The sequence below is a fragment of the Oryx dammah genome, unplaced genomic scaffold (assembly GCF_014754425.2).
Source record: "Oryx dammah isolate SB20612 unplaced genomic scaffold, SCBI_Odam_1.1 HiC_scaffold_16, whole genome shotgun sequence".
Classification (NCBI taxonomy): Eukaryota; Metazoa; Chordata; class Mammalia; order Artiodactyla; family Bovidae; genus Oryx; species Oryx dammah.
The window spans coordinates 27,701,694-27,728,253 of NW_024070200.1; the positions used below are offsets into that span (position 1 = coordinate 27,701,694).

General features: G+C 33.1%; 1 protein-coding gene across 7 annotated transcripts in view; it reads left to right on the plus strand.

Moving 5' to 3' along the window:
* The window catches only part of HECTD1 (HECT domain E3 ubiquitin protein ligase 1), a 73,877-nt gene that overhangs the window by 23,628 nt on the left and 23,689 nt on the right, over positions 1 to 26,560 (plus strand). For 4 of the 7 annotated variants that reach the window (XM_040257153.1, XM_040257155.1, XM_040257159.1 and 1 more), the window contains exons 9-25: positions 1,280 to 1,394; positions 2,016 to 2,190; positions 5,693 to 5,831; positions 6,013 to 6,183; positions 10,700 to 10,922; positions 11,395 to 11,658; positions 11,875 to 11,951; positions 14,572 to 14,706; positions 15,228 to 15,374; positions 16,322 to 16,416; positions 17,593 to 17,698; positions 19,418 to 19,552; positions 20,063 to 20,202; positions 20,492 to 20,815; positions 21,760 to 21,926; positions 22,015 to 22,191; positions 25,129 to 25,965. In XM_040257153.1, the coding sequence (XP_040113087.1) occupies positions 1,280 to 1,394; positions 2,016 to 2,190; positions 5,693 to 5,831; positions 6,013 to 6,183; positions 10,700 to 10,922; positions 11,395 to 11,658; positions 11,875 to 11,951; positions 14,572 to 14,706; positions 15,228 to 15,374; positions 16,322 to 16,416; positions 17,593 to 17,698; positions 19,418 to 19,552; positions 20,063 to 20,202; positions 20,492 to 20,815; positions 21,760 to 21,926; positions 22,015 to 22,191; positions 25,129 to 25,965 (3,427 nt within the window). The remainder of the gene's footprint in view (positions 1 to 1,279; positions 1,395 to 2,015; positions 2,191 to 5,692; positions 5,832 to 6,012; positions 6,184 to 10,699; positions 10,923 to 11,394; positions 11,659 to 11,874; positions 11,952 to 14,571; positions 14,707 to 15,227; positions 15,375 to 16,321; positions 16,417 to 17,592; positions 17,699 to 19,417; positions 19,553 to 20,062; positions 20,203 to 20,491; positions 20,816 to 21,759; positions 21,927 to 22,014; positions 22,192 to 25,128; positions 25,966 to 26,560) is intronic. The other 3 variants (XM_040257156.1, XM_040257158.1, XM_040257160.1) reach the window with 2 other exon arrangements.

The following is a 26,560-nucleotide window of genomic DNA, read 5'->3' on the forward strand; positions in this document are numbered from 1 at the left end:
TAGTAGTTGGCACACTGTATGTAGACACTTAAATGGTAGCTGCTATTATTGTCATGTTTATGTTGTTAAGAAAATTTTTTGTTAATAACTTAGCCTTCTAGGTGATCTCTTAAAGCTCAACTTCTGTTGGCTTGAATTGGTTAATTTTTAGAGGAAATGATATTTCTAAGGGTAGTAAAAAATTTTATTGAACATTTTTTTTTTGAACTCATGCTGGTTTTCAGTTATAGGTATCTGAGAGGGAGAAAAAGCCAAATGAATTGTATCTAATCTTAACCTGTTTTGATTATATATTAGCCCACAATGAACTATAGCTGCCATTGCTAATAATGATATAATAGGTATTCATTAAGCACTTATTCTGTGTCAGCCAGGGTCTTAAGCATTTAACATGTTTTATCAGTCTTCTGGAGAAGGAAATGGCAACCCACTCCAGTACTGTTTCTTGGAAAATTCCATGGATGCGGGAGCCTGGTAGGCTACGGTCCATGGGGTTATAAAGAGTTGGACACGACTGAACGACTTCACTTTCTTTCTTTCTATAGTTCCTTTTGGAGAAGGAAGTGTCAACCCACTCCAGTGTTCTTGCCTGTAGAATCCCATGGACAGTGGGGCCTGGTGGGCTTCAGTCTATGGGGTTGCAAAGAGTTGGACACGACTAAGCAACTAACACACACACATCATTCTTCACAGGTTCTTCTGTTTTTTAAATTGATTCCAAGATACTATCTCCCACTGTACACATTTCAACATCTTTTAAATAGGAAAGTCTTAGAATTGGTGTTGGCCAGATAGAAGTTACAGCATAGTTATTATTACCTGTCCATGCAACAAAAATTGTGGAATGGATTTTAGTAACTTGGGTGAAAAATCCTGTCTGCTAGGGCACTCTCAGAAACTCTGTGTCACTAAACTCGTTATGGCACAGATGACAGCATTCTCTGTTGTACAGACTGAATACTAGTACCTCTGTTAAAATAAATTGAGAGGAGAGGCTTGATGGAGAAGATGACAGGTTCAGATGTGAACATACTTAATTTGAGATGTTAATAACTAAGTGAAATTAATCTATACTTTTTTCAAGATGTAAATAAACAACTTTAGAGTTGTGTGCAAAGGCAGAGATTTGAATTGATAGTCTGCTTGATTAAGTAACTCTGTAAATCTGCATTATGAAGTATGTGGATGCAATTGAAGGTTGCAGAACTGTACATTGAAGGTGTACATTGAAATAAGGTGTTGATCACTACCATCCATATTAAATGCTTTTCTTTTCTAGACTCTCTTACGGCATGGTGCAAATCCAGATCTGAGAGATGAAGATGGGAAAACTCCATTAGATAAAGCTCGGGAAAGGGGCCACAGTGAAGTAGTAGCTATTCTTCAGTCTCCAGGTGAGTAGCAGTATCTTTCCTTTTATGCCATCTGCTATTACTTTTCAGCTTCACTTCCATAAAAGTAGCTTTTTGTAGACAAATGAACTCCCTTATATAAGGAAATAATTAAAGTCAAGTGATTTTATACGCATGCTCTTATATTTGATAAACCTATTACAGTGTACTGTTCTGTGTTCTTTGAGACTGTGGCTGCATGATTCCAAAAAGACCAAAGTTTAAGGGTATACCTTAAACACAAGTTTAAGGGTATAGGAATGTCATAAACAATAGTTGGTTGTTGTGTAGACAAAATACTTTGACCAAACTTTTAAGTTTTCATAAAGTAGATGAATGCAGAGTCTCTGAAACATTTTTGGAATTTTTCATGGGGTCGCAAAGAGTCGGACACGACTGAGCGACTGAACTGAACTGAGAGTGTCCAAATTTATCTCCTTAGGTTGTGGTTCAACTCACTGGAGATACTAATGTTCTTTAGTATTTTTATGAACATCTTTGATAGATACAGTATGCTAATTTGATTATTGTAAATTAAGATAGCTATCATTGAGTACATTTTAATATTTTTTCCCTGAAAATTTTTCCAAAAAGTGTATTTTATTGAACAATATTTGTCTGTAGGTGATTGGATGTGTCCAGTTAATAAAGGGGATGATAAGAAAAAGAAAGATACAAATAAAGATGAAGAAGAATGTAATGAGCCGAAAGGAGATCCAGAAATGGCACCTATATACTTGAAAAGGTTACTGCCAGTATTTGCACAAACATTTCAACAGACTATGCTGCCTTCAATAAGGTAGTTATTTATACTATTTGTATTTACTATTTGTGTAGTTTTATCTATCTCCCTTTTCCAGAAGAATGGGACATTGTTTTAATATTGAAAAGGTATGGTAAGAATAAAAATTAGATTGGAGAATTAAATCTTTCCTTCTGATGATCTGACTTAAGAGAAGTAATTTAGAAAATCAAGAAAACTTAACACAGTTTTTGTAACTCTCTGAATATCAATTCTAGAGAAAAATTTTAAGTACAGCTAACATTTATTGAGCATTACCGAGGCCTTTTTGATAGAGTCAGTGTAAGCCGGCCACTAGAGGAGTTAACCAAAGAATAAGGAAGAATTGGCCCTCTTTACCCTTGCAAGCTAATAAGGAAGACATGAGTAATAATATAGAGTGCTACGTGGTAGATTAAACATGTAAATGGCAACCCACTCCAGTGTTCTTGCCTTGGAGAATCCCAGGGACGGGGGAGACTAGTGGGCTGCTGTCTCTGGGGTTGCACAGAGTCGGACACGACTGAAGCGACTTAGCAGTAGCAGCCCTGGGAACATAAATGATTTAACAACTAATTGGTTGGGCAAATTGGAGATTTTATGCAGAAATGAGATCTCAATTGGGGTTTAAAGGATACTTGGAAGTTTTCTAGGGAGATAGATTTAGACGGGTCAGTGAACAAGAATGTGTACAAAGGCATGATTATGAGTCATTTCATCCTGACATGGGTCCTGGTGGCTCTCCCTCTACAGTGTGTCCAAAATCTGCCATGTTTGTCCATCTGTTGCTAATACTCTGGTTCAGAGTACCATAGTCTGTAGTTTGGCTCCTATAGTTGCCTCTTACCTAGTCTTTCTCCTCTTTTTCTGTCTTGTCCCTCTATAGTCTGTTCCTACATATTAGGCTGAATTCATTTTTAAATCATGTCACATTACCTGATGTAAACCTTCCAGTAGCTTCTTCTTGTTTTAGTCACTAAGCCATGTCTGAGAGCTATGTCTCTTCTGCAACCCCACAGACTGTAGCCTGCCAGGCTCCTCTGTCCATGGGATTCTCCAGGCAAAAATACTGGAGTGGGTTTTTCCTTCTCCAGGGATCTTCCCGACCTGGGGATTGAACTTGCATCTCCTGCTTGGCAGGCGGATTCTTTTCCACTGAACCACTTGGGAAGCCAAGTAGTTTTTAATTGGCCTTAAATAAAACCTAACTCCTTAACACTCAGGCTTGGAAGGTGTCTTGTTTAAGTCCCAGTCAGCCCTCTGATAGCATTTAGTACTATCTAACTCCTAGTCTATTGCACTTAAACTATGCTAACCTTCTTTCTGTTTTTGAAACTTTCTATGTCCATTCTTACCTTGAGGCTTTTGCACTTAGCTCACTTTGGTGGAGACTTGTCAGTCTCCGGAGCCTTTGAATGGCGGGTTGCTTCATTCAGGCCTCAGTTCAAATGCTTATGTCCAGTGACAGTTAACCCACCAGATTTAAATTTACCCCTAAGGCATTTTGCATATCAATCATAATATTTTACTGTCTTCACAGAATCCACACTGACTGAAATCTTGGTCTTTGAGCTTTTTGTTTTATTCTCTGTCTCTAAAGCTGTGTTTAAGTGATATGAGGCAGTATTTGTCTTTCTCTGGCTTATTCACTTAGCACAATGCCCTTGAGGTCCATCCATGTTGTCACTTAATAGATTTTTTAAAAAATCCATTTGTCAAGTATGGATTCCATACTGATGCACATTCAGTATGTATGAAAATGTTTAGACTCCGGGATCAAAGAATCCCTCTACTGAAGAAATAAAACTGTATAAAAATAATATATAGTATATGAAATAATAATAGTATTAAATATATTAAATAATAATAGTATAAAAATAATACTGTTGTATTGATTGAAAAGTCTATAAGCTAAATGCTCACAATTTATATAATACTGTTAAACAGGAAAATTTTATTTTATGTATATTATGCATGGTGAATTGGTTAAGAGATGAGTTTGAGTTGAGGCTCTTAATTTATTAGCTCTCTGACCTTAGTAGACTTACCTTTCTTTGTGACCTTTTTTTTTAATCTGTAAAATTGAGCTAATAAAACTACTTCATAGGGTTTGTTGGGTGGATTAAATGACATATAAAGTTTTTAAAATACATACAAGTGTTCCTGGCTTATAATGATTCAGCATGATAGTGATAGTAGCCAGATAGGTAGACAACATGTGAACATTCTTATGTTATTTTAATTGAGATAAATCAAAACATAAAACTATTATTATACATAAATACTGATTTTACAACCATATATACATAGGTATTAACAAACACTGGAAGGAACTGATCCAGTTAGGCCAGTTTGTCCTCCTTTTGCCTACTGAATTCTATTATGTACTTGAATTTGTAATAAAGGATATTTTAAATTTAAGGAATGCATAGTGTTATGAAATTCACCTAGGGAGAGTTGTGAAATACATGAAGGCCACATTCTGAGGGAATACATCTGCGTCACATGCCTCTCTTAGATCTTGGTAGTGATTTTTGCCTCTCCACCTTTTCTGTGGAGAAGTCACTTCAAGGGCATTGATATCTACAGCTTGGTGCTCAGACTATTGCTAGATGCTCAGAAAACATGTGTTAAATGAATTACTAACTTTTATGTAATAGACCAGTGTATTATCATTTTAATGTCTGTGGTTATGTGTATCTTCTATTTTAAAAGAACAAATTGCGTATTATAAAGTTGAGGTTAGTTTATGTGACATTATTGAGTATCTCCTATGCTCTGAGCAAAGCAGTAGCTAAATAGAAGGGAAAGGAGTCAGGCAAGTTGTTAACAATGGGAATATTTGAGGGCGTGGGGTTACTAGGGTCTCATGTAGAGAATATAGTTATAATGAACATTCTTAAGTTTGACAAAGGATGAAAATGCTTAATTAAAAATTTGATTTCAGTATAAACCATCAGGTGTTTTAAGAGTTTTGTATTTGGAGTTATAGACACCATTTATCAGTAATTGTACCATTACTGATTTTCTAAAATTATCATGGAATGTTAGCAATAATGCTGCTTAAATATGACATACCACATGTAAGTAAATTACAAAAATAATTTGTTTTAATGAGCTCAATTAATAATAAAAAATGAAATTACCTAAAAAAATGAATGTGTAACTAGTTTTAATATTGTCTTAGTTTGATTTTGTATTAAAAAAATTTTTTTTATTGGAGTATAGTTGATTTACAACGTTGTGTTACTTTCTGCTGTACGGCAAAGTGAGTCAGTTATATAAACATATATCCACTTTTAAAAAATATTATTTTCCCATATAGGTCATTACATAGTACTGAATAGAGTTCCCTGTACTATTCAGTAGGTTCTTACTAATAGTATTCTTATATTAAGTATATTTTCAGCAGACGGTTTAAAACTTAAATTGGATATTTTAATTTTCATTATTATTATTATTTTTTAATTTTAGCTTATCATGGCTACCTAAAAGTCCTTTTATTTTTTTACTTTTCAAGGAAAGCAAGTCTTGCTCTGATTCGAAAAATGATTCATTTTTGCTCTGAAGCACTCTTAAAAGAAGTTTGTGATTCTGATGTTGGTCACAATTTGCCTACAATACTAGTGGAAATAACTGCAACTGTTCTTGATCAAGAGGTAAGTTTATTGTCTTTTTTTTGAAACTTCTATAGTTTTAATTTCATTAACTAGTAGTAAAATTAGTTGCATCCTAATTTAATTAAATCATTTTGTCTGTGCAAATGAGTGCATTTGCCTATTCCATGCTGCTAAACTTATTTTTACCATTTTCTTTTAATTTCCTTCTTTTTCTCCCCAGGATGATGATGATGGTCACTTGCTGGCTTTGCAAATCATAAGGGATTTAGTAGATAAAGGTGGTGATATATTTTTGGATCAGCTAGCCAGACTTGGTGTTATTAGCAAAGTGTCCACTTTGGCAGGTCCTTCCTCTGATGATGAGAATGAAGAGGAGTCAAAACCAGAAAAAGTGAGTGGTGTTGATTGTAATGTTATCTATCAGGAATAGGGTTTCTTTTGAAGAAATGTAGTTCCAATCATAACGGGTTTTGACAATTTGACAAAATAATGGCAATATGGAGTCATACTGTAGTTTTTAAAAATTTGGTCACTTTTCTTTTAAAATGTATCATGGATAAAACTTAAAACTTGCAAAAAAGTTGCATATAAAGAATATCAGGACATTCTCTATCCAAAATCACTAATTACTGACATTTTGCCTCATTTGCTTAATTACTTACAAAGACTATGTGTGTGCATGCTCATTTAAAATATATTATTTGAGGGAATTTTGTGGTGGTCTAATGGTTGGGACTCTGCGTTTTCACTACCTAGTGCTGTGCTCAATTCCTGGTCGGGGAACTAAGATCCCACAAGCCTCTCAGCATGGCCAGAAATAAAAATAAATAAATAGAATAAAATAAAATGTATTATTTAAGAGAAATAGGATACATCGTGTCCCTTTTTATGCCTAAATTCTTCACCATAAAACCAGGACATTGTCTTATATAATCCTAGTATAGTTATCAAAATCAGGAAATTTAATATTTATTAAAAAAATTATCTAATCCGGAGACTTATTCCAATTTGCTGTTGTTTCTAATAGCAAACCCTGCCTGTGCCTACAACCTTCCTTCCTCTCCACCTCACACTTCCAGAATCCAGTCCAGGAGCACATTTCATTTAGTCATCAGGTTGTTCCAGCTTTCTCTTTTATAGCCCTAGCATGTTTTTGAAGAGGAGAGATCCCTTAATTTGGACAATGATCCTTACATAGTGTTTGTGCCATGTTTCTTCATGATTTGATTCAAGTTGTGTGTTTTTAGCAGAAAGGCTATAGTGGTGATGTTACGGCGATTTTGGTGTAAAACCTGCCTTCTAAGAGGCATATGATGTCTGTTTGCTCTCCTGCTGATAGTTAACTTGGATCAGTTTGTCATGTCTGCCTCTGCCAGGTTTCTGTATTGTAAGGATACTTTTTCCTTTTGTAGTTAGTAAGTAATTTATGGGGAGATAATTTTGAGACTGTGGAGATAGGCTGTTTCTCATTAAACTTTTATCCACTGGTTTCAGTACCTATTGATAATTCTTGCTTTAGATTGCATGTCAAAAAATACACTTTATCTGTCTCTACTGAGTGCCGGCAAGGGTTAAGTCCTGCCATTTAGTGAATACTTCCTAAGTGTTAGCGACTGAGTAATACTATTTTTGACAGAATGATAGAGTATGGTTTGTAGTTGCAGAATCCTTCCTGGTTAAGGATGAATGTGTATATTTCCTAAATTACTGGACATTAACATAAACCAAATAAGTGTTATCTGGATTCATCCCCTTGGAATTCTTTCAAGAGATAGGTTACAGATTCCATCAGTCTTTGTAGAAATTAACAAGCAAATTCTACATTTATATGAAAATTATAGGAACCTGGAATAGCCAAAGAATCCTTTGAAAGAAAGCCGTAGTAACTAAGAAAGTGTGCTAGTGGTGTAAAAATAGATTAATGACCCACACATGTATGGTCAGTTGTTCAAATAAATGCTAAGGTAATTCAGTCAGGAAAGGGTGATCTAAAAAATTATGCTTGAACAAGTGGATAACATATGCAGAAATATGAAATCTCGCCCCTTTTAACAGAGAATAAATCGTGAACTAACATTTGTGGGCTAAAATTGTAAGGTTTCTAGAGGAAAAAGAAGAAAATCTTAGTGACCTTGAGTCTGCCAGAGGTTTTTTAGATAGGGCATTAAATGATTATATTATAAAAGAACAACAACAAAAATCAGTAAATTGTCCTCATTAAAATTAAACTTTTATTCTTCAAAATACATTATTTAGAAAACGGCACGACAAGGCAGAAAATTCTTTGAGATTTTATTTGTCTGAAAATATCTTTTTTTGGGGGGGAGCTATGCTGCATGGCTTGTGGGATCTTAGTTCCCCAATCAGGGAGTAAACTTGTGCCCCCTGTTGTGGCAGCTTGGAGTCCTAACCACTGGACTGCTTTTGTCCCCCCTATTTTTTTCGGCTGTACTGAATCTTTGTTGCTATGCACATGGTCTTTTCTAGTTGGAGTATAGGGGCTTCTTTTCCATACGTGGTCTTCTCATTGCAAATACTTCTCTTATTGTAGAGCACGGGCTCTAGGGTTTGTGGGTTCAGCAGTTATGGCGAACAGACTTACTTGCTCTGGCTTCCCGGACCAGGGTTCAAACCTGTGTCCCCTGCATTGGCAGGCAGATTCTTAACCACTGGACTACCAGAGAAGTCGTGGCCTTGATTTTTAATGGACATTTTCAGTGCCTGCAGGGATTCTTGGCCAGCCTTTTTTTAGTACTTGAAGAGATACTCCATTGTCATTGGATGTGTGTAGTGTTATATGCTGTTAAGTTGGCCTTATTTTTTCATCTTGTTCCTTTGTGTATATTGAATCTTTTCTTCCTCTGGCTATTCCTAAGACTTTATAACTTGTTTTTAGCAATTTGTCTTTCATGTGTTTAGCTGTGTTTCAGAGAAGGCAATGGCACCCCACTCCAGTACTCTTGTCTGGAAAGTCCCATGGACAGAGGAGCCTGGTAGGCTGCAGTCCATGGGGTCACTAAGAGTCGGACACGACTGAGTGTCTTCACTTTCACTTTTCACTTTCGTGCATTGGAGAAGGAAATATCAACCCACTCCAGTGTTCTTGCCTGGAGAATCCCAGGGACGGGGGATCCTGGTGGGCTGCCGTCTATGGGGTCACACAGAGTAAGACACGACTGAAGTGACTTAGCAGCAGCAGCAGCTATGTTTAACTTTTATGTGTGCATGCACATGTGGGGGTCTGCCCCGGCTCAGGATTATTTAATTTTCTCTGCTCTGTGCGCTTACAGTTATCATCAGATTTGGAAAAAGTCTCAACTATTGGTATGAGGATTTTCCATTATGGCTGTTTGGAATGCAAACGTATGATCACCATGTGTGACTTCTGAATTTTCCAGCTTATCGTTTTCAAATCATTCTTTGCCCAATCTTATGTGTAACATCACCTATACACAGGTGGTCTGATACTCAGTAGAGATGTCCTGGAGACCACTTTGCACATTTCTAGAGGTCTTTTTTGCTTGACTCCCTGATCCTGAACTCATCTACCATGCATATTCCATTTGCCTTAATCTCTTCAAAGACAGATTTCCTTACACTGCTTTACTCTGTGTTCCCTTTTCTTAAGACCTTAACCAGAAAACTGTCTGAGCCTAAGAGGCTTACCTTAGGCTTACTTAATTGTTTCTGTTTTCTAGGAGATCATGCAATCCTGTGTTGCTTGTCCGGTATCTGAAAACACTTTTTCATATATTTTCTCTGGTTTTTAATTTGTTTACAATGGATAGTCAAGCCTTAATCTTAATAATCTATCATGGTCTGGAGCACAAGTACTTACATTAGAGAAATTTATAATCCATATTTTGCAATCTTTTATTTTAGTGTTATAAACTCCTGCTACTTCAGGGAAGAAACATGTGAAAGATGCATTAAATATTTTTTTTTTGCATTAAATTTTTAAAAAATATTTATTTATTTGGCTGTGTCAGGTCTTCATTATGGCACACTGGCTCTTTGTTGCATCAGGCAGGATCTTTCATTGAGGTGCATGTACTTTAGTTGAGGTGCTCACACTCTGTAGCATGGAGGCTCAGTAGCTGTGGCATGGGCTTAGTTGCTCCATGGCATGGGGGATCCTAGTTCGCCAATCAGGGAACTAGGATGGAACCAAATTCCCTGCATTGGAAGGCAGATTTTAACCACTGGACCATCAGGGAAGTCCCTTCAAGTATTTTAAAGTATAATAAGTCTATAAAAGTTTAAAAATACTTTACCTGTATATGCATACATGCACATACTTGCCAAGATCATATGTTGATGATGAATATTCTTAATATTTAATTGTTATCAACAAAATCAAAACTTTTAGGATGCGAGGCTAGTCAAATAATGTTCACAAATTATTATTTTTAAACGTGTTATAACTAACATTTTTATCATTATAGGAATGATCCAGTACATTTGATTCACTTGGCTAAGGGTGGGGCCTTACAGTTTACTGATAAAACACATCTCTGGTGGTTCTTTTACACTGCTAGGTTTGGATACCATTGATTTAGTGTAAATATCCATGTTTTTACAAATAATCTCTTAGGCCCAGGGATTCGGTGAGTTTATCAAGTCATAGATAGGTAATTGTGTTTAGAGCTAATCCATTTGTTTTCTTTACCTATATACCTGGAAATGTCATAACTTAGGTCATGTGAATTTCTTAACCATTTTTAAGACAGACTTGTAAGATTATAATTAGTTGAATCATAATACATGTTAAACTACAGGCAGATGAATATTATATTCAGGGTGTTTTAATTCTAAATTTGATTCATGGTCATGTTTTTATAAATACTTATAAATATTTGAAATATAAATTATTTTCCACATTTCATTGAATACTTTTACACCTTCAGGAAGATGAACCACAGGAAGATGCTAAAGAGTTGCAGCAAGGTAAACCATATCATTGGAGAGATTGGTCCATCATCAGGGGAAGGGACTGCTTGTATATATGGAGCGATGCAGCAGCCTTGGAGTTGTCTAATGGCAGTAATGGATGGTTTAGATTCATCTTGGATGGAAAACTAGCCACCATGTATTCAAGTGGTAGTCCTGAAGGTGGATCGGATAGTTCAGGTAATATTTTGTTTCTACAAAATCCTTTTACTAGTTTCTATAATTTTGATAATTTGTTTTTCTGCTCATTTCTGCCACCATTGTCAAAGCAGTAGCATATCCTTGATGATCATATTGCCCTTTCTTTAATATCACCATAGAAAGTGATTGTACCATGAAAGCATTTCATGTCTTTCTATTGTATGAGACAAGGATTACTCTCACCATGCTTTTATGTAAAGGTGCCTCTTATGATGCAGTAATGAATTGCACATGTTTGATGCTGTCTCAAATTGTATATTTTCCCAAAAGCCAGAGGATTGTTTTTATGCCTGAACCTAAATAATAGCAAATCAGTGAGAGTATATCAAAGAACAAAACTTTAGTGAATTTTTTTTTAATAAAACTGATATTCCAGTAGGTAGTTTCATTTTTTTTTAAATGGTATATTTGAAAGGAATGAAGTTTTAAAACAAACATTTTGTCTTTATAGAAAGTAGAAGTGAATTCTTAGAGAAGTTACAAAGAGCACGAGGCCAAGTAAAGCCATCTACTTCAAGTCAACCTATACTCTCAGCACCAGGACCCACTAAACTCACCGTAGGGAATTGGTCACTAACATGTTTGAAAGAAGGAGAAATTGCTATTCATAACTCAGATGGCCAGCAGGCAACAGTACTGAAAGAAGATTTACCTGGATTTGTGTTTGAATCTAATAGAGGAACCAGGCATTCATTTACTGCAGAAACTTCTTTGGGTAAGTATGTAGGTATTGCAGTTTAGCAGAATAAGAATGAATGAAAGCGTCGCGCTTAGCCCATTACAACAAGCGCTCAACCATCACGTCAAAAAAAAAAATTTTAAAAAAAAAATTAAAAAAAAAAAAAAGAATGAATGAATATGTTAAATTGCACATAAATTGTTAAATTTCACAAAATACATTCTGTGAAATGTCTTTTTTTTTCTTTTTAAGGTTCAGAATTTGTGACTGGCTGGACTGGCAAAAGAGGAAGGAAACTAAAATCTAAATTAGAAAAAACTAAGCAAAAGGTAAATTTGTGGAATTTGATTTGTTTTGTCTTTTACATGGACATAGGGTTTTAGAGGTAGATTATTGGCAGTTCAGAAACTGAGGCATATAACATAGGTTACCCTAGTCTAATGTATTTTTACTTTTCCTTTTTCAGTGCTCATTATCTCACTTTTCATAATATGTATACATTTAGTTATTTTCTGTATATACACTAAACATCAATATTAACATAGAAATAAAATTGATGAGATAAAGAATAAAATCTAAATTATTTTAAAATCATCTTGAGTTTTTAATGTCACCAAAGCTTTAAACTTATGCTTTAATTAATGATAGTAGTATTTTTAGTGATACAGGGAGATTGAATATGCATTATTATATTTCGTAATCCTGATTAAATACTTTGTGATGAAGCAGTTTGAATTCCTGGATCTAGACCCAGATAATTTGATACTTAGTTTAATGGCCATCTTAGATGAAGTCATCTTTCAAAAAGATACAGAAGCAAATGTTATTGACTCATATTACTAATTTTTAAATTCTGTCCATTTAGTATACATTTTTAAATAAATCTGTTATGTTTCCATCTGTCATATCAATTGCTATTGAATTTTTTTATTTTTAGAAAAGAAAGTAAAATTTCATAGTTAGATTCATTATCTTCTGATGATACATTTTTATTTTACATATAATAATGATATAGTTTTTTCATACAGTATGTAAAGACTGCCTTTGAGTAATTGAGATGGGAGGGTACTTGTGTTTGCATGGCCATAGAAATAGTAGTAAGGGATTTTACTAGAAGCACTATATATGATTTATGAAGACATTACTTATTACATATAATAATTTCCAGTTGTAAATGTAGACTATGAAGCTACAGATTGCTTCTAATTCAGGATATCTTAAGGGCATGTGAGGAAGAAATATCTCAATTGAAGGTAGCCATTGTATGGTAAAAGGAATTTGGGCTAAATACAATTTACTTTTTTCATGGTAGTTATGTTCTGTAAAGTTTCTGTGAATTGCTTCTTGGAGAAATAACAGGTGTAGGTTCCTGTGAGGCTGTGGTCACACTTTTTAAGTTTTTGCTGCACTGCATACACATGCCCACAAATAACTGTGAAAAGTGCTACAAGTATTGATTTGTGGATTACAAATAAATTTGAGTGACTAGTTGATTTCACAGGTACGAAATTCTCAAATGATGAAGCTCAACTCTTAAAAATTCTTTATAAACTACCACTCAGCTATCTCAGGAGCTTTTTGGAATAAAATATGTAAGTGTTAGTCGCTCACTTGTGTCTGACTCTTTGCGACTTAGGGACTGTAGCCTGCCAGGCTCCTCTGTCCATGGAATTTTCCAAGCAAGAATATTGGAGTGTGTTGCCATTCCCGTCTCCATGGGATCTTCTCAACCCAAGGATTGAACCTGGGTTTCCTGCATTGCAGGCAGATTCTTTACTGTCTGAGCCACCAGGAAATTATATTAACCACCCAAATCTAGATTAACTCACAGGGAAATGAGCTTTATAATACAAAAGAACAGTAAATCAAAGAGGGCATAGTCTCAGTCCTCTAATTTAATTTTCTTAAAAAAATACAATTATTCATTCAGTTTCTTGAAATCAGTAGTAACTCAGTGATCATGTGGTTATTCTTGTGTGCGTGAAACCTGTATGTATCAAAATATACTAACTTTATAGGTAAAAATAATTTTATTATAAAGTAACAGATAAAATATAAAAAATAATTTTGTATACACACAGTTTTAACCTGTTTTTATTTCTTAATACTGTTTATAAAGGAATAGTTTCTTCACTGTTGCCCGATATTCGGAACTTACTTACCTTTTAATTCTGAGAAGCATACTAAAATAGAATAGTAACATATTATTTCATGTAGAGAGCAAAATTTTTTCTATTAACATTACAGCTATGCTAGGTTAGTTTGTGATATAAATGAAATTGTAATAAATCATAAAAACAGTGTTATGTACAAAATTTCATCAGACCCAAGCCTTGGACATGTGTGGGTTCCTCTCTCAAATAATATTACTTTAATTTAAATGAAAGCTAATTAGTGCCCAAACTGACAATAGTCATTCTTGCTCTTGATGTAATATATAAATACATGAGCATCATATTTTGTGTGAATAATATAATGTAATTAGAAGAAAGACATATCAAGTTAAAATATACCCTGGAATGTTAAAAGGTTCAACTTCAGTTGATGGAATTATAGATGGCTTAATTTTCTTTTCTTTTTTCTTTCCTTTATTTTTGCTTATTTGTATTTTCTTATTGGTTCACTATCAAACAGATTGTTAAAAAAGAGCAGAGTTACCTTTTATAGGTTTAATTTTATTTAAATGAAATAAGCGTCTATTTAGTATATGAACATAAAGTTTGAATAACCAAAAATTAAAATTATATGTTCTTTGAGTTGTCTAAAATCTGCTAGAGTGGTTTTTTAACCGTTAAATCTTTTTGATGTACATGCATAGAAGTAGTAACATTTTTGCATCTTGAAACTGGCCAAACATCTTAACTTTAAAGGTTATTATATTTAAAAGGAAGATTTGGTAAAATTATTAATTGTAGTAAAAGTTCACATTTACTATTTTTATTTTGGTAGGTACGAACTATGGCTCGAGATTTATATGACGACCACTTTAAAGCTGTTGAAAGCATGCCTCGTGGAGTAGTGGTAACACTCAGAAACATAGCAACTCAGTTAGAGTCATCTTGGGAACTTCATACAAATAGACAGGTATGTTAGCCTGTAGATTTTATGACACGCAGTGATCTTAATTTTTCTTCTTTATCCTTACTATTCTGGATATTGATTAGGGAGTCAGCAAATTATCACCCATGGGTTAAATTTTGTATGGTTTTGTTTCTAAATGGTTGAACACATACCAAAAATAAGAACAATATTTCATGATTTCTGAAAATTATATGAATGTGTAAAATTGTTGTTCGGTAGTAGTTTTATTGCACACAGCCACACTCATTTATTTCCCGTTGTCTGTAACTGCTATAGTGGCTACAATGACAGAGTTAAACAGGTGTGACCAAGATACGTGGCCTATGAAGCCTGAGATATTTATAATCAGCCCTTTACAAACAAGGTTGCCAAGTTTGGTAGAGAAAATTTGCATTAATAATTTGAATTTCTTAATTTTGTTTAATGTCTAATTTTCATGGTAATTAATGTTCTGATAAATAAAGTATATTAAGACCTGTTGGTTTTTTTCATCATCCTTATTTAAAATTTCTTTTTTCTTTTAGTGTATTGAGAGTGAGAACACTTGGAGAGATTTAATGAAGACAGCTTTAGAAAATCTGATTGTACTTTTGAAGGATGAAAACACAATTTCGCCATATGAGATGTGCAGTAGTGGCTTGGTGCAAGCGCTTCTTACTGTTTTAAACAATGTAAGTAGTACAGAATCAAGTGTATAATTAGAAAATTATTTGTAGCTACACTTTTGACAGAGCAAGGTTTACTTTATTTTGTCAAGGAGTATTAAAAACTGTAGTAAACATTAACATCTATAATTTCTCCAGCCATTAAGTTTTATCAGTAGTTTGAGCCAGTTGAATTAAACAATTGAGTTTAGATTTTTTTTAGTTACCTGATTATAATTTATTCAAGATTTGTTTGTAAAAAACGCTTTAACATTATTCACTGCGCTGATTTCCTCATAACTTTTGTAAAACAGAGTTAGTCTGTAGGCCTTTTTAAATACCTAAAATATTTGGATAAGATTAAGTTATGAGCAATGACAATTTAGGAAGTTAATGTGAATATTTGACAGGTATCAATATTTATCAGTAGCCTTATATTTCCCTTCAATTTAGTCTGTGTTAATCTCTTTATTGTGATTAATTTTTTCCTTTATTAAAATTATCTTGATGTATCATCACTTTACATGACTTAATAATGTCTATGAAATCATTTTTTTGATATACCAGTCATATTTTTTCTAATACTAATTAATGTAAATAGTACTGTTAAAATGTTCATAAATAATCTGAAAGTAGCTTGTATACACTTTGAGGAAAGGAATGTAATTGCTATCCATTATAACAATGAAGATGTTGGAGAAGGAAATGGCAGCCCACTCCAGTGTTCTTGCCTGGAGAATCCCAGGGATGGGGGAGCCTGGTGGGCTGCTGTCTATGGGGTCACACAGAATTGGACATGACTGAAGCGATTTAGCAGCAGCAGCAACTGGTCATATAATAAAAAATTTTAATTGAAAGAAAATAATGATTTCTCTTAGATTGTATTGATAATTTTGTAATGTATATTAATATTCATCTTTGGTATTTTTTTTAATTTCAATATCAGCCATAAAACTTTTTTTTTTTTTTTTAAGAGCATGGATTTAGATATGAAACAAGATTGTAGTCAACTGGTAGAAAGAATAAATGTTTTTAAAACAGCCTTTAGTGAAAATGAAGATGACGAAAGGTAAGTCCCCAAATTTCTTCTAATTTCATGTTTGAAGTGTTTGTAAGTTGATAGGTTTCCTTTGAAATAGTCTATTATAGTGTTCATATACAAAGTAGGAACTTTTTTATTCAGTTCAAGAGTAGCTTATAAATATATAAAAAGAAAGATTTTTAAAAAGTATTTTTTAACCTAATGGAATACAAGAAAAAAATCCATGTCTGCTGTGAATGCAGCTGACCACTTATTTAAATTAGATAATCTTTAAGATACAACCAGACATCTAAACACTGATTATATATTTGATGATATTAAGTAGTAAGTATGCACATTCCTTTTAGATGTGGTGATGATATGATTTTATTTCTTTAAACTTCTGTAGAGGTACATACTCAAGAGTATTTCTGGGTGAAATGCTTTGACAGTTTCTTCAAAATACATGGAAAGGGGAGAAATGATTGGGGATATAGCTAGAAATCAATTGGCCATTAATAGGTAACTGTTGAGCTGGGTTGTGAGTTGATAAAGGTTCATTTTATGATTTAATTTACTTTTGAATGTGATTGAATTTTTAAAATAATAAATGAAATTCAATTCCATTAATTTTAAAAACTATTTTAAATGAGTGTGTATTATATGGATATATAATCATTTATTGAAACATTAGTCTATTAAACATATTAACTCTTTGCAAATTATTGCTAATACTGAAATATACTTGTCTTGGTGGAAATGTTTTTTTTTAATATAAATTGCTTTAAATAGTTTTAGTGAGTTGATGATTTTTTAAAACTTCTTGATATAACTTGTCATGTTGTTTTCCAGAAATATTTTACCAGTGTTGCCTTGCTAACAATACTATCATTTTCCAAACTTAACCGCTTTATATATTCTGTTATATGTACAAATATTATATAATAACAGTTTAAACTTTAAAAAATAAAATACATGTTAAATTATGCATTACTTTGAATGCAATTGTGAAAGTTTCATATGAAAAGTGAAATATTTTAGTAAGTAAAGAAATTGAGTTATGAGATTATCTTTGCTTACTCAGTTATAGTCTAATGCAAAACTAGACTTCACTTTGCATTAATACAGAAAGTAGGGGTCTGTATGACGTTGGCTATTGCAGATCGTGTATGAAGTTTAGTTTGAACTTATGTGGAAGTTCTTAACAATTACTTGTTTTCCTAGCCGACCAGCTGTTGCATTAATCCGAAAGTTAATAGCTGTACTAGAGTCTATTGAACGTCTACCTCTCCATTTGTATGATACACCAGGATCCACTTATAACCTCCAGGTAACCATGAAAATGCAATTGCTGTTATTGCTAAATACATTTAGAAGCAGTCTTACTTTTCTTAAAAAAAACAAAACAAAAAATATGTTTTATTTTATTAAAGAAGGATTGTGATTGTTTAAACATTGTGACAAACAAATTATTGTTTAATGATTGCTTAATAGTTAAATTCTTCAACCCTCAGTGCCTTTTGATTGTTCTTTTTAATGACTCTTGAATGTATTAGTATTTCAATGTTTATTTTTAGTAGTAAATCATATTTAATAGATCATAAGTGGAAAATGACACTCTCAGTTGGAAAACAAAACAGAAAATCCTTTTGTTCTAGAGTTAAGTCCCATCTGTTTAAGTCCCTTTGTCTCTGTGTGTAACTCAGTGTGTAAGAAAATGTGAAAATGTTTCTGGCACTTTTTTTTTTTTCTTGTTTTCTGTATGTCATTGAGTAGAGATGGCCTTCCTTAGCTGTTTCTATTGATTCTTTTGGAAATCTGCCATTATCACATGGTTTCATAAAAAGCCTGTTTTCTTCCTAAATATTATTTGGTTGTCTTTCTTATTAATTCATTAAATTATCCTTATGTTAGCATCTAGTGTCCCAATATGAACAAATAAAACAAATATTCTTACTGCTAATATCCCAAAACAGATCTTTACCTTTTCTGTAGGTTACTTTAGTATTTACTTACAGATTATTTGGGCTTGAGTCTTGCTTTTATTTGACCTTTTCTGCATTTCTCTGCATCAAATAGTTTCTTTTAAATACAGCCTTTAATAAGTGACTAAAAAACTATATTTGCACTAACAATGCCTACTCAATACAAAAAACTTAGCATTCCTTCAAGAACCCATTAGTGTTACCAAAGGCACTAGATTTCCAGACTAGAAAGCTTGTTCAGAGAGTTACAGTATTGTTACTATATCTGACATGGTACATATATTAAATAAGTTGTAGAGGTCTACTTTTTGCTTTACTTCAAACAGAACATTATAGAGGAACAAGGGGATTTTTTCTATTATTTTGAAGGTTTTATCTTTGATAGGTGAATGAGATAGAAATAGTCTCAAAGACTGGAGATTTCCCAGCTTATACAGTCATAGGAGCACCAACATCTTTTATTGTATGTATATCATTTCAGGAGACTGTGTACAGTACAAAGACAGGAAAGCTAGGGATGTGCCCTATGTTAATTTTGTAGTCTAAAATACTCCCCAAATGTACATATAAATGTTTAATTCTGTGGCTATAGAAATTAGTTAAAATTTATACAGATATGAAGCACATACTTGTTTTATTTACTGAAACATTGGATTGGAAGCTATTAAAATGTCTTGTATTCTTTCAGTTTATTAACCATAGATTATTTAATATATTCTCACTTTAATAGCATAAGTTAATTAGCTGCTTTTTATAACTTACTTGGAAAATTGCAAGTTATCAGTTAAGGCTGTAATATTTCTGTTAATCTGTTAAGTGATTTATAATAATTTTGTTTAAACCATGTATGTTTGAAGTTGTTTAGAGATCAGTAGTTTGTTTCTTGAAAATATTACTTATTCAGTGAACTTCTTTAAAACATTTTATAGGAAACAGATACTGATACTTCCTTTATGGTTATACTTTATTAATCTCAATTGCTGTGTTATGTAACATTTCTCATTTTCAAAATGTTAAGATAAAAGCACAGTGTTCCCTGAAGCATTTTAATCATTTCTGTGTAGATACTTACAAGAAGATTAAGATTTCGGTTGGAACGTGCACCTGGTGAAACTGCATTAATAGACAGGACTGGCAGAATGTTGAAGATGGAACCCTTAGCCACAGTTGAATCTCTAGAACAGTATCTCTTAAAAATGGTGAGTTTCTAGCAAGGACATGGTGTGAAATAAGCTTTTTTTGCTGTGGTTTAGCTCTTTAGAAAAGTGGTTTGGGAATTCCATTTTAGAAAATAATGTTTAGACTATGAATGGTTTCTTCATAAAGATGTCTATTATAGTTATTTGTACTACTAAAACAATGAGCAAAAACTTAATGCTAATAAGTAAAGGAATATCAATTTGGTAATTATTTCAATTAGTTTGACTATTATTTGGCTATCATAATATATAGACTGATAAGAGAAAAATGTTTTTGTACAGTATAATTGAGACTTTCTTTTACTCTTTCTGTTGAAATAAAAAGAAATACTCTCTGATATTAATAGTGGGGTGCTATGGTTAGGGAATTTTCTAGTTATTTTTCTTTTTAAAATATTTTTTAATGAATATTGATTATTTTTAAAAATCCCATTAAAGGGTTAGGAACAAAGTGGGCAGTGAACTTCAAAATATCATCATTAAGGTGTCTTCCATATTTTCTTTGGTTAGGTAGCAAAGCAGTGGTACGATTTTGACCGATCTTCATTTGTTTTTGTTCGAAAATTAAGAGAAGGCCAAAATTTTATATTTCGGCACCAGCATGATTTTGATGAAAATGGAATCATTTACTGGATTGGAACAAATGCCAAGTAAGTCACTGTATTTATTTAATGTAGATTGAAAATATTCACCTGGAAAAGAAATCTAGGTAGTAGAAGCCATTCTGAATATTCTGTCGTTCTAGGAATTTCATCTTTTAGGTTAAATTTAAGACCATCCAAATTTTCCTTTTATGAAGAAAAGTTGCTTAAATTATTAAATATAGAATTTTTCTTAATATAATTTTATGTGGAAAAAAGGTAGTCTGAACAAATGCAGTTATTTTAAAAGTGTTAACTGTTAACACTGTTTAAGAGTATTTTCTTTGTTTTTATGTAGAACTGCATATGAATGGGTTAATCCAGCTGCTTATGGACTTGTAGTAGTAACATCATCAGAAGGACGAAATCTACCTTACGGCCGCTTAGAAGACATATTGAGTCGTGACAATTCAGCTTTAAATTGTCATAGCAATGATGATAAGAATGCCTGGTTTGCCATAGATCTGGGTCTCTGGGTGATACCATCAGCATATACACTTCGTCATGCTCGTGGTTATGGAAGGTCTGCACTGAGAAATTGGGTTTTCCAGGTATCCAAAGATGGACAGAACTGGACTTCTTTGTATACCCATGTTGATGACTGCAGTCTCAATGAACCAGGGTTAGTTGAGGAGTCTTTGTAAATTGGAAAACTCAGTAAAGAGCTTTGTTTATTTTTATAACTGTATCCTTTTAGAGCTCTCTATTTTATGAAATACTGAAACAAGATTTTCTTGCTAAAAATACCACTTGGTACTATAATTTAGGTGTTAAAATTTTGAAAAATGACTTTATGAAAGCCATCACATTCTTTAAACTTTAGTAGAAGCTGAACTTGTTTAAAAAGAAGTTGATACATAGTTATATATATGTGTATATAGCACACTGATAAAAGCAAAAAAAAAAAGAATGAACTTTTTATCTAAACTATCCATTTATTCACACAGTGTATGTGAATGTTTGAGAAATTAACAGTGACTGTTGATTTTTCTTATTTTATGTATCTGTTTTCCTAAATTTTATATATTGATCATATATATTTTTTTTACAGGCAGAAAGTCAGCATTATGTTTCTAAAAAATTTAGTCCTAATACTGTTTAACTGTATATTGTGGCACATTTTGAGGAGTAGATAGAGTGTAGATTAAATTATTTTTTGTATTTGATGTATGGAGGGAGCTTCTTAACGTGATTAATAGGTAATATTTTCAAGCTTTAAAGTTGCTATTTTAATATCTCATTTAAAATTTTACAAATAATTAAATATCTTTTATCATAAAGACATTTGTTACTCATAAAATTTCTTATTTCTTTGGATTTTATTAATTATAAATTTTTTAGCATTATGAGTCAAATTAATCATATACATTTAACATTTCATTTTTCATTTTCTTAACTGCTGTTTTTGTTTGATTTCTTGAATTTTGTGTAACAAACTGTTGACTGAACATGAATGTTACTTTATTTTTCACATAATTTTCTATTATGTAAAAAAGATCTTTGCTACCTTAAGCATCTTTTTCATATATTTAAAGTATTACGTAATATTTTCCCTAACGTTCACAGGTCAACAGCCACCTGGCCTCTTGATCCACCAAAGGATGAGAAACAAGGGTGGCGACATGTGAGAATTAAACAGATGGGAAAGAATGCAAGTGGACAGACCCACTATCTCTCACTATCTGGATTTGAACTTTATGGCACTGTAAATGGAGTATGTGAAGATCAGCTAGGTAAAGAGAGAACAATAGGTTTTTCTAACTTACTAAAACAATTATAGAAGGTGACTTTGACTATATTTCTCTAATTTCTACGTTATAGGAAAAGCAGCTAAGGAAGCAGAAGCTAATCTTAGACGACAGCGACGTCTAGTTCGCTCCCAAGTACTGAAGTACATGGTTCCGGGGGCTCGTGTGATCAGAGGCCTTGATTGGAAATGGCGTGATCAGGATGGCAGCCCACAGGGAGAAGGCACGGTCACAGGAGAGCTGCATAACGGTGAGCAGGTGCTCAGCATCTGTAGTGCGGAAATGAGTCTTTACATCACAAAGTATTTTTCTTTTGTTATTTTGAGGTAGTTTATAAATTGAATAAATGTTCCAGGAATAATAAGAAGAACCCATCTATTGGCTTTATGTTAAAATGGAAAAATCATTTACTTAGATACTGGAAAAGTTTTTAATTCTTAGGTTTTGACTCAAAACTTACTGTTAATAATTTGAAGTAATTTTTATGAATAAGTTAGTATAAGGTGTACACCCTAAAAGACATATTTCTCTGTTCCTTTTGTGTCTTTTTTTTAGTTTATTATTCATAAGTTTCCACTGATCTTAATTTCTTATGCTTTTCTTTATCTTGTTAGCCTCACAAGAATCAGGCAAAAATTTTTTGTTCAATTATAAGTCATATAGAAGAAAAAGCATTAGTGTTTTTAAGTTAAACATTTTTCAGTAAAGGACAGAACAAAAATTGTAGCATTTTCATTTATTAGTAATTATATTTGAAAATGTTTCTCAGTCTACCATTTTTTCTGTTCCATAAGCAATATTTTTTAAAATCCAGTTCATTTTAACTTTTGATTCTGTAGATTTTAAGGAAGTTGATACCCACTTTATGCTATTAACTCCCAGAAGCAACTATAGTGGCTAGATTTTTTACTTATAACCTAAAAGACTCATTAATTAGTGGATAATTTGCCTAACCAGTAGTGGTTCTTATGAATTTTGCCTACCATTTAAAAAAGTAAAATGTTCATATTGTCAATATACACCAGATATTGAAAGAGATAATAAAAGTGACGATGCTTAAGAGAATGACTAACATTTGATATCTTAACTATGTGATAAAAGCATCTGTTTACTTAAACTCTTTTTGCTTTTTACTGTGTTTAAAATTCTGTCCCTGAAATTATGTTATGAAATGCATTTCTGTTTAGTTGTACCCTAATTTCAGATTATCATCATAGCAGGTTTATAGTGAATGAGCATGTATGCAGCTGCCAAAATTAATAAAAAATAATAATACTTGAATAATAATAGTTCAATTCAGAAATTTCTAGTGTTTGTTTTTTGCACATCTTAATGATACTTAGTTTATTTCCCCTAAAATGTTTGACTTTTAAATGTGTGAGCCAGTTAGGGATATATAAGAACTGTGTGTTTTTCTTCGTTTGGAGTCAAGTGAAGCAACTGCATAGGAAAATTGGAATCTTAAATTTCAGAATTTAGCATATAAGAAAGGCTTATTTTTGCTGATCTGACATGCAGAAAAGCCATACCTTAAAACCATTACATCATAGAGAGTTCTTAGCTTTCAAATACTTAAGCTAACCATTTTTATTAATGGCTAGTTGTTACTAACTCTTTTTATCTAAAGAGGACTTCAGAGTTTTGTAAATATCCACTTTTGGATATGTACCCTTTCTGAGTTCCTGTCAGTGATCAGTTTAAACACATTCTGAAGCATAATTGAATGGTTTACATTTATTAGTTATTTTTCTATGCTGTGTCAAATCTCTTCCCTTTCTACAGAACATTTGTGTTGGTAGGAATATCCATTTTTTAATTTATCACACAAATATGAGTGCCTATTATGTAAAGGTACTCTATTAGACTTCAGATATGCAGTGGTCAACAAAAAAGTACAATCCCATGCTTTCTGGTAAAACAGATAAAACATACAGTTACAGATTTTGACATGTGCTATGAAATAAGTCATCAGTGTATTTTGGGACCAGTTAATACAATACAGATGTAATTTTTATTTGGGATTGGGGTATGCTTTTGAACTTTTCCTTTTCTCACACTTTTCCATGTTGCAGAAGAGATAGTTAAAAGTTGATTCTTCAGAGGTTAATTCAGCATACAGAATTAATTGAGGCAATTGAAATCTCATCTAAACTAGATTATGTAGATTTGGGGCAGTCAGTTTCCTCTCAAACAACTTGTATGCAGATAATCCCCACAGGTAATTTAATATTACTTAAACCCCTCTGAGTTTCATTGTAAACATGTATGAACTTGGCATGTGTGTGTGCATGTATGCATGAGAGTGTGTGTGTGTGTGTAAAGTACTTTTAAAGTTTTTAAAGACTATTTTTATGTGCTTTTTTTTTTCCTGAAGTAGTTAGCTTATAACACTAAAATGAGATTGTAAAATTTATACTAATTTTATTTCTAATAGGCAGTTTATTTTGTTTTTGGAAGTTAATCACCATTTTTACAAAAGAAGTATTTTTTTTCCAAGTATAAGTAAATATAGATTTAATATTATGCTCACTAGTTCTTTTCATGTTGTTAGCTTTATCATATAGGTTCTATCTAATAAAAGAGCTTAGCATACTTTTAAAATTTTGGTTTTAGAATTTTGTGTTTATTCAAATTTATTAATTTTAATCATAAGAGAACCAAGTAACCACTGAACTTTGAGAACACAACCGAAATGCTAACTTAGTGTTATTTGAGCTAGTGGTCTAGAATTTCTACAGTGATAAATGAATATTTTGTCCGTCAATTATAGGATTTAGCCCAAACTTAGAAATTAATGGTTAAGCCAGCACTTTTTCTATAAACATTTGACCACATGATCGTATTTAGCAACTAAAAAAGCTTTTACTTAGATTTCATGTATACTTGCTGAAGTTGCAATAGTTTACCATTTTTATCTGTCTTTTTTACAATTTTTAACAGTTCTTCCCCTTGAAAGATACTCCAGTAGTTATAAACGTGACCCTTACATTGTTTTTAAATATTAACAAACAGTTCAGAAATAAGAGAAACGGAAGGATTCAATTTTAGTTGGCAGGCCTTAGATGACTAGAAATTCAGAGAAGTACATTCAGCGCTGATGAAAAGCTGATCCCATATTGTGGAGCTACTGTCTGACACGCTCCTATCTGCTTTCTGCTGGGTCTCACAAACTCCTGTCCCTTTCCAGGCTGGATTGATGTCACCTGGGATGCTGGTGGCTCAAACTCTTACCGTATGGGCGCAGAAGGAAAATTTGACCTCAAGCTTGCACCAGGGTACGACCCTGATACAGTGGCATCACCCAAACCTGTTTCATCCACTGTTTCAGGCACAACGCAATCATGGAGCAGCTTGGTGAAAAACAACTGTCCAGACAAGACATCTGCTGCTGCAGGCTCCTCAAGTAGAAAAGGAAGCAGCAGTTCTGTGTGTAGCGTGGCCAGTAGCAGCGACATCAGCTTGGGTTCGACCAAAACGGAACGGAGATCAGAAATTGTAATGGAACACAGTATAGTTTCAGGAGCTGATGTCCATGAACCAATTGTTGTTCTTTCATCTGCTGAAAACGTCCCTCAAACAGAAGTAGGGTCATCTTCCAGTGCAAGTACCAGCACCTTAACAGCGGAAACGGGAAGTGAAAATGCTGAAAGAAAGCTAGGCCCTGATAGTTCTGCTCGTACTCCTGGGGAGTCTAGTGCAATATCCATGGGAATTGTTAGTGTTAGTTCTCCTGATGTTAGTTCAGTATCTGAGTTAACTAATAAAGAAGCAGCTTCGCAACGGCCCCTTAGCTCTTCAGCAAGTAACAGACTGTCAGTGAGTTCTCTGTTGGCTGCCGGGGCCCCTATGAGCTCTAGTGCAAGTGTACCTAACCTGTCCTCAAGAGAAACATCTAGCTTGGAGAGTTTTGTAAGGAGAGTGGCAAACATAGCACGGACTAACGCCACCAACAACATGAATCTAAGCCGAAGCAGCAGTGATAACAACACTAATACTTTGGGGAGGAATGTGATGAGCACAGCAAGTAAGTGAGCTTTTCCTTATAGAACCCAATGCTTTCTCCACTCTGAGGGATGCAAAGTAGGATTGGTTTAGTGGATTCTGGCTCTAGTCTTTAACCAGATCATTAAACCCTGTTATATACAACTGTGTCACGTTTAGCACTTCAGGAATATAAGGTTAAGTTCTGTGGAATTGTGACATTTTAAGAATTCTGATCAGGACCTGATAAAGAACCTCTTAATTCTGAAGAATAAAATAACACATTTCTGTTTTTCACTCCTCTGATTGTTAATTACAAGAGGAAATAGATGGTTATTAACTATCATCAGAGTCAGCCAAAATCAGAGCATAATACTGGCATAACTTTTACTTAGGTCCTGAATTGATACTAGCTTATGAAAGTTTTTAATTCTAATTAAAGCTATCAATGGGTCAAAGTAATTCCCTTGGAAAATTCCATTGGGAGTAATTTCAGTGCCTGTTTCACTTATTTTAAAAGCTAGGCTTAACATTCTAAAAAATAATTATACTATAAAAACAAGAATTTCTAGTTGGATTTCAGTTGGGTTCCCAAAGTTGTTGCTTTTCAGCCTTTTAATAATCAGTGTTTCATGACT